This window comes from Hipposideros armiger, unplaced genomic scaffold (assembly GCF_001890085.2).
Source record: "Hipposideros armiger isolate ML-2016 unplaced genomic scaffold, ASM189008v1 scaffold_246, whole genome shotgun sequence".
Lineage (NCBI taxonomy): Eukaryota > Metazoa > Chordata > Mammalia > Chiroptera > Hipposideridae > Hipposideros > Hipposideros armiger.
Genome location: NW_017731596.1, coordinates 72,567 through 81,152, shown reverse-complemented (window position 1 = coordinate 81,152; position 8,586 = coordinate 72,567). Strand labels below are relative to the sequence as shown.

Here is an 8,586-nt window from a genome sequence, read left to right as displayed (position 1 = left end):
GGGGCAACTGTGCAGCCACGGTCACTGATCATGTTTTCTGTTCAGTGCCAAACCTCCGGCATGGAGACCTGGTTATCTTTCCCTTTTAGGGAAGAGACTCTGGAATGGGTTGTGGGTTTTGTGGGAGGATTACATACCCTTTCTAAAGCACACTACATAAGGGTCATAAACGAAGATGGCAGTTCATTACTATTTCAGAGTAACTTCTCTCTGAGGATGAATCCCAAGGTAAATAATTGAAACTGAGAGGAAGGAAAATAAAAAGTTGACTTCAGAGGAACATTGCGTACTATTGACTGGTTTCCTCTGGGTACAGAGGAGTGGATTGGAGGCGACACATACTAAGAGGGTCTACTGCACAGTTAGATACCAGTCACAGGGGGTCAGGACAGGTCCCGGAGGGTAGGACGCATGGAGTCCTCCTGGTCCTCCCTTCCTTTCTCCAGCAAGCTGCGGCTAAATGTGGGACTCTAGACAGGGGTTGGGAAACATTTTCTGCAGCGGGCCAAATGGTAAACATTTTCAGCTTTGCAGGCCACACCATCCCTGCTGTAACTACTCAGGGTCACCACTGGGGCATGAAACAGCCACAGACACAATGGGGATGGGGCGCGTGGCTGCGTTCCAATAAAACTTTATAACACAGCAGTGGGCTAAATTTGGCCCACAGGCCATAGTTTACTGACCTCTGGTCTAGCTAGAGGGCCAGGCGCGATCTGGAGGCGAGGAGCAGAGCACTGGGGAGGCTAGCATACCTGGCCAGCCCCTCCTGACTGAGGCCAGCTGCCCCTCCCGTGCTCTCCCCAGCCATTCCCAGGACGTTCCCAGTGTGAGTATCCTCTCTGCTTTATCACACTGGGTTCTGGGTTCAGCCGTGGTGTCTGCAAACACCAGCATCCTTAGGAAGAGGAGCCAGCAAACAGCAGGAGACGAGAGAAGTAGACATTGAAATAAAGGCAGACAACCTTTTCTTCTTTATTTCGCTTAGACAAAATGCAAAGAGTGTCTCATTAAATTAAAAAATAAACAAAAAAGAAAACCAAATTGATTCCCCCCTCCCCTTCACGGATGGCACTCGTCCTGATTAACAACAGAAGAAGGTCAGACTGAGGACCGAGTTCCTAATGGGAAGGAGAGGTGTGCAGACATGACTAGTTTCCCCGTTGCCCCCAATCAGCGTTCCTTTGAAATTCACAAAGAGGGTAAGTTTTCTTCCTGTTTTCTTTCTTGAGTCGTGTGTGACAGAACTTCCGGTCAGAAGGTGTGATGGGTCCCCCATGCACTGTGTAGAAAATCAGTAAAAATGCAATAGCCTGTGAAGATCATAAAACTGGACTTCTTTCCCAAAAAATCAGATGCCCAGGCAGATGGAGCTGACACTCAGACAGAAAAAAGAGCACGAGAGTCTGCACTGTCTGTGCTTTCAGTATTTTCTCTCTCTTTTTTTAAATATATTTTGGCAATTTTCTTTAATTATAAATATTGGAATTCCGTAAAAAAAAGGTAGCTTTGATTGAATTTTTTAAATTCTATTTACAACCGCTGTCCAGTCCTGCTGTTTGTTATACCAGGGTGTACGATTTTGCGTACGGGGTGTTTCCCTTCAGATGGCCCCGGGAGTCCAGCAGCGACTCTTGGGAGCTGCTCATTTTAGCTGCCTGTCCCAGCTCCGCCCCTTCTCGCTGAGGTAATGTGGCCACAGCCCCCTGCTGCCACTGCTGCCCGTCTCTGTTGGACGCCGCCGTGGAGGAGGAGGCCTCCATGGGGATGGGCTCCAGGACCGTGGGGCGCTTCAGGGTCCGGCTTTTCTGAGGCTCCAAGCACGCTTGCCCTAAACTCAGGTCCCTGCTGGTGCCCGGACCACTTCGGTTCAACAAAAAGTCCATTCTAAGGTATGGAGGCAAATGTATGAGGTCACCTGCAAAGAAACACAGAGCAGTGAGTCGGTTTCTTCGGGGTGCAAACGGGGGCCGAGTGCCCCTGTGAGCACGATAGGCCATTCAGGGCTCAGAGAGGGGACTGTCACTGCACCTGGCTGGCATTTTCCAAACCCCCTGCCGCAGAGGCCGGTGGACTCCGCCTCACACCTCTCCCACCGGGCACAGGAAGAGCTGGCTTCTAAGCGGCACCTAAACTTAGGCTCTTCAGTGTCATACTTTAACTAGAGAAGAGAGGTAACAAGATCCTTCCAAACCCCACAACAGAAAGAGAAAACTCCATCACAGGTGACAGCACACAGAGGGTGTGAAATGCGCTAGAAGGGACCCCGCCGTGGGGCGGAAATGCTTGGGAGAGCACCGGGCTGGAGGGAGGCAGGGGCAACAAGGACAGAAAAAGAGCGCTGGATCGAGTCCGGGCAATCCCCCCAAACTGTGCGCCCCTGAAGCTACTGGGCTTCTCTGATGCTTTTCGTGAACATCCCAGGGCATATGGCCCTTACCAGGCTCTGCCTACCTGCGAGGCTTCCCGTGTCTTCTGTCTCAGTGAGTGCTGTGTGCAGAGGAAAGAGCACCTTAGACCACAGTACTCGGGTTCCTACTTCCTTCCCAAGACCCCTCACTCTGGCTTCTGTGGGGCCGTGGAAAGGCAACCTCGGGTCTCCTCCGAGAGAGCCCCCTGTGGGGAGAGGTTGGCTGGGGTCTCCAGTGCACTCCCAGAACGCCCAGGACACCTGTCCTCCCAGCGGGGCCTTCCCAACCTTCTGCCTGCAGCCGCCGTCAGTGCGCTGAGGTCTGACGCTCTCCTGCCCTGACCTTCCTCCCCTTTCTCTCCTGTCACGGGGGTCGGGCCTGCGGCTTGATCTGTGGGCTCTCCCTGCCTTCTTTATTCTCCATGAGAAATCTCCCCAGTAAATCCCCTGCATATCTAATCCATCTTGGTGTCGGCTGTTTGGAAACTCTGAACTGGCACAGCTGCAATCACCATCAACTGCTGAACTCATTCTTTTGAAGGTCAACTATGACCTCTCATCACCACATTCATTGGTTTCTCGGTTCTCCTCCCACTTGTACCATCTCTAATACGATGCTGTTGATCATTTTGTTTCAATGTCACTTCACTCTCCCAATCTCTTCCTATACCGCTGGCAGCCACGTGTCACTGCCCTCTACTGGACCCTTGCCCTCCACCCACCTGTAACACAGGGTTTTCCCCACGGCCTGTGCTCAGCCTCTCTCTTTGAGGGCTCAGCTGCCTGATCGCCTCTTCATGAATCGCTCTCACATCCGTCCTTTTCGTTTGGCCCTGTCCTATGCCCTAGACTTGAATTTCAGGTGGTTTGCTAGACATTTTCACATGAATGTCCATCCTGAATTTTAAATGCTACAGTCTACAAACCCAGTTCATGATGGCTAGCCCTTCTCCCAACCTGGCCCCCCAATGCTATTTTCTCCCATGTTCCCAACCTTGTTTAATAAAGTATTGCCCCCAACCTGCCAGACATTATTAGTGCTTGGAATCTCACAGCCCCCATTGACACCTTCCTATGCAGGTTAATTCTACTTGAAACATCTCTCTTCACTCTTTCTCACTCCCATCTTCATGACCCTGGCTCGAGTCTTTAATGCATCTCGTGGGCCCCCTGCTGTGCACAAGCACAACCAGGGTCCAGGTGTGAGACACACATCGCAACCAGCATTCCCCAGGCTTGAGCTGGACTAAGCCTGGATCTGACCTCAGGCAGTTTTCAAACAGATGGCGTTCCTTTTGTAGCTTGGTGCTTCCCACCTTTCTCACTTCAAGACACACACAGGCAAGGGGTATCTGTGCAGCATGCTGGGATGAACATAAGGGGCTCGTCCTGGTCATCTTGGGGGCTCAGGGGCTCACCATCTTGGCCCATCTGTAACTCCTTCATGGCCTAACAGGCGGGCATCTCTGCTTAGAGAACGGGCTGGGGACGTGCAGTCCTGAGACCAAAAGACCAGGTAGGAGGATGTGCGGGTGAGTAGGTGAGGGAGCCATGATGGTGGCCTGAGCTCAGAGCTCAGCAATGGGGAGAAAGAGCAGATGAAACTGAGCTATGAAGGGGGCCCTGGGGAGATGGCTTCGGAACTGATGATCGGTGGGACTGGAGAGAGAAGAAGGGGTCGGGGATGCCCCCCTCCCAGGCTTCGAGCTTAGGACGCTGGGTGGACAGTGGGACCATCCATGTGAAAAGGTGCCTAGAAGAAAGATCACATTTTGGTGGGAAAAGATACGGGTTTGGTTAAAGACATGCTCAGTTTGATGTGGCTGGAGGAAACCTAGAGGAACATTTTTATCGGAATAGATCTAAGGCATCACTCATCTCTTAACTTTCGCTGTATTCCCTGCTTTCCTTTCTGTCAATCACGCCTTCTTCAGCCGGCCCCTTTGGGCTCTGAGCACAAGGCAGGGAGGACTAAGGAAATGCCTGTCCCAAGCAAGGCTGCCGTTAGCTAGTTGACATGCTAACAAAGTAATGGAAGCTGTGTGCATTTAGACAGTGACTTAAACCCCAGAAACTTCAAAAATTCAAGTGTACTCACTAAAGGGAATAATCAATAGCAGGGGAGAAAAGGACTACTTATGGTATGGGGGAACTGGAAACACAACCAAGACAGCCACATGTATACAATTTAAATGAGCATAAGAATTTTCAAAGTACTATTCCTTTTCTTAAGATTTTTTTCCCCTAGGATAAGAGGAACCATGACCTTATGCTTGGGAAATTTACCAAGTTGATTTCCATGTCCTTGCATTACATTGTCATGTCACTTGGTATTTATGATGCCAAAACCCACTTAGCATTTTCCCCTTGGTTTTTTAAGGACATCTTTATCCCACCGAGCGATGGCGAGTAATTCCAGATTCCATTAGGAGCTGGGGCACGTAGTCCACTAAAATGGCCCCAGTGACACTTGAATTTGGCTTGCTGAAATCAAAGCTACTCTAATTCAAAGTTGGCTTCACACAGTGAACCGGATCTAAGGAAAGCCCAATAATAATAAATACCTTGACAGTAAATTGGCCATAACACTCTTAGAGAAAAAAGTTCCAGAATTTGGCATTTCTGAGAGAAGACTTAGGGGTAACTTGATGTGTCTGGGTTGCGGCTTAGAAAAAATGGTGGTGTGAAGCCTGTCAGCATAGAGTCTAATGCACAGGTCCAGGAATGTCTGGTGATGTGGACTAGCCTTATTCCTAAAACATGAAAGGGTTTAATTTTTAAAAATGAAACCTCGTGTCCTGGATGCCTTTTATGATGACCTTGAAAATTATTTATCTTCATTTATGGTAGTGAATGTATTCTTCTTTTCCCCTATTGAAGGTTAATTATTTGCAAACAAATATCGTGAAAGCAGTAACTGCTGTCATTAAAAATTAAACTGGAAGATTATTTTGTGGTGTGAACCTTTTATATATGAGTCAACACACCCCAATTTACCAAATTTTGAAATTTGTGGATTTTTACATATCCAGTTTTTAAAAAGTGATTATGCTTTATTACTAAGAGCCTAACAAGCAGATTATATTAATTTGCTCTTTCTTACTTATTTGCATGACTATTTTTTATCATTTTTTTCAAATACTTGACAAAATGTGGAACTCACTTCCCTCCAGGGTTATTTAAAAATGTAGGTCAAGAATGACTCATGCTGTTTCTGAGACCCAACTAAATCTTGAACACTTGACATATTTCTAATGCGTTATCACAGATTTGGGAATGAGTTTCTGTCCCAGCAGCTCCCCAATGAACGAACAGGGCTTATTAAACCCCTCAAAAGCAATCACGTCTTGGTCCCAGCTGGATTGCAGGATGCTCAGGTCCTAGATTACATGGAACAAATATGTGTGAAACCAAGGCACAAAGCCCATGTCTGCTGCATCTGCAGGGGTTCCCACTGTAGCTCTAGTGATCAGGAGAGCTAGGGCAGCCAGAAAAGACTGGTGAGAGCTGGAAATCTTCATAATGGCTACTCGTGTTTGCTTCCTGCACCTCTGCCCAGTATCTGAATATCCAACATCTCTGAGTGATCCAGTCTTTCAGGCAAAGCGTTATTAAGTTGTATGATGCTCTAATTAGCTCTTTTGACAGCCTGTGTTTTCTGATTAGCACCCAAAGTAGCCCTTTCAACAGTGTGAATGCTGCCAATGAGCTCTCTTAATAATTCATGCATTTACACAGAAGAAAGCACCAGAGGAATTGGTGGTGAGCTGTGTTTATTAAAGACACCTGTGCCCATTAAAATCTCACCCCGTGTGCTAGTTAGTCCAAGGACCACTTGGGAAAATGGGTTCTCTAATCATCTGTCCATCTCTTATGTTCTTCAGACACCTACAGATACCAAGACAACACCCACATCACTCCAGAGAGAGAGAAGTGAAGTAGAGAACTGTGGCGACAATCTGGATATTGGCACACCTGCTTTGCATAACCTCCCTGCTCTTCATCTGCCTGTGTCACAGGGGAAAACTAAACAGTGATTCTAATGGTGGCAATTAAGAGTAGAGGTCTGAAAAGAATAGAGTGGAGGTCTGGGTGCCTTTGCCTGCATTTAATCTGACTGGCTAAATGTGTTCTCAGTTTCCTCAATCATAAAATGGGACTGCTAGAAGAATCTGCCACATAGGGTTATGGGAGGATTTAATTAGATAATGCATGTGAAAGTGTACTGTCAGAAGTCTTCCTTCTCAGGGGGGCTGGAGTGTGGGGCTGGATATCTGCCAGGAAATGAGCCAGGGACTCTGTTTTGCACCGTGGTTCCTGTCTTTAGTGGGTTGATTAGTGTTCACCCAAAAGATCGGTCCGTGTCCTAAGGCTCAGAATGCACAAACGTGACCTAATTTGGAGAAAGAGATTTGCAGACATTAGGTAAGGATCTTGAGATGAGATCATCTAGATTTAAGGTGGACCATAAATCCAAAGACATCTGTCTTTATAAGACACAGGCAGAAAGAGATTTGAGACAGAGAAGAGGGGAGAAGGCCATGTGAAGATGGAGGCAGAGGCTGGAGAGATGCAGCCGCAAAGCAAGCGCCGCTGGGGGCCGCCAGAAGCCGGAAGAGGCAGGAAGGATTCTTTCGTGGAGTCCCTGGAGGGGGCAGAGCCCTGCCCCTTTGATTTTGGATCTCTGGCCTCCAGATCTGTGAGATAATATATTTGTGTTGTTTTAGACCGTCTAGTTTGTGGTCATTTCTTTCAGGAGCCACAGTACACAAATACAGATGCCCTTTCTCTTGGCTGGGATGAGCTGGGGATATCATGAGAAGCATCTCTGAGTAATTCTACTGTAGGGGGACATCTCTGTGTCCATCAAGGAGGGGGTTTCTCTCTAATGACTAATGACAGCAGCCAACATGGTTGTGTTTTGTGGGGTCCCCACCCTGTGCTCTGAGCTCATAGGAGCCCCTTGGTGGGGTAACGTGTCACACATCCTCCCTTTTTTACTGAGGAAAAGCCAGAGTCACTTCTCCTAGCTCCCTGGGGAGGCAGACACGTGTCCAGCTGGTCCCCAGGACTGGGCTGGAAGTGGCTCTCCTGGAGTCTTCTCCAGGAGGGAGCAGAGGCCTCCCTGAGGGTGTCTGTCTGACCCATCTGCACCTCTTCTCACAGCACCGTGCACCGGAGCCAACCGCCCAGGACCCTCTCGAGTTCTTCCGTGACTTTCACAGTAGTAATAGCAGTGACCCAGGAGTTCAGATCCTTTGCTCTGAGCTCCGGAGCCACCTCTGTGAATGCGCACATGCCCCCTGACATCTGCGCACATGGACAGAGCCACAGCCCGGACTGAGGGCTGTCTCCAGTGACACCAGTGACAGTGGAGGGCACTCTATTTTCAGCAAGGACGTACATCGTCTGTTATTTAACTTCCTCCCTCTTGCTTTTTTCCAGCTCCCCTCTCTCCTTTCTCTCTGTCTCTGTGTTTCTTGTTTCGTTTCTCTTGTGCTGAAACATCCGTCCATGAAATAAAAGGCCCAGAAAAGGAATAAAGTGTATAGTGCTGTACAGCGATGGGGCATTAGGGGTGCGTGTGTGTATCTGTGTGTGTGTGCCTGTGTGTGAATATGTGTGTCTGTGAATTTGCATGTATCTATGTATGTGTGCATGTACATGGGTATGTATGTGTGTCTGTGGTGTGTGTATGTGTGTGAATATGTGTGCACATGCATATATGTGGATGTGTGGATGTGTATCTGTGTGTGAATATGTGTGTATGTGTAGCTATGTGTGCGTGTGCACACACATGCATGTGTATGAATATGTGGTATGTGTGTGTGTGTGTGTGTGTGTGTGATGGAAAGGCCGATGGCGGAGGGAAAATCGGGGGGCATGCAGCACACTGAGGGGAAGATGAGGCCTGGAGAAGAGGACAGAGGTTGGCAGCAGGACCCGGCTCGCATTCGGAAAACTGGAGGGAAAGGGTCTGGGGACCCCAACACTCCCGTCCACGTCTTCCTCTCCCCCTGCTTACCTCACCGCCTGCACTCCTAGCACCTTCCTGGTTAGCTAAGCCTAGGTCAGTGTTTTTCAACCTTCCTAGTGCCGCAACCCCTTCATACAGTTCCTCATGTTGTGGTGACCCCCAACCATAAAATTATTTTCGTTGCTACTCTATAACTGTA

At 48.6% G+C, this 8,586-nt stretch overlaps 1 protein-coding gene across 1 annotated transcript in view; it reads right to left on the bottom strand.

The window, feature by feature from the left end:
- Positions 1–951: 951 nt before the first annotated feature.
- Positions 952–8,586, bottom strand: part of DSCAM (DS cell adhesion molecule) — a gene marked incomplete at its 5' end in the record, with an annotated part of 78,834 nt that continues 71,199 nt past the window's right edge. The window contains one exon of the mRNA XM_019655759.1: positions 952–1,918. Coding sequence (XP_019511304.1) covers positions 1,563–1,918 — 356 coding nt within the window. The remainder of the gene's footprint in view (positions 1,919–8,586) is intronic.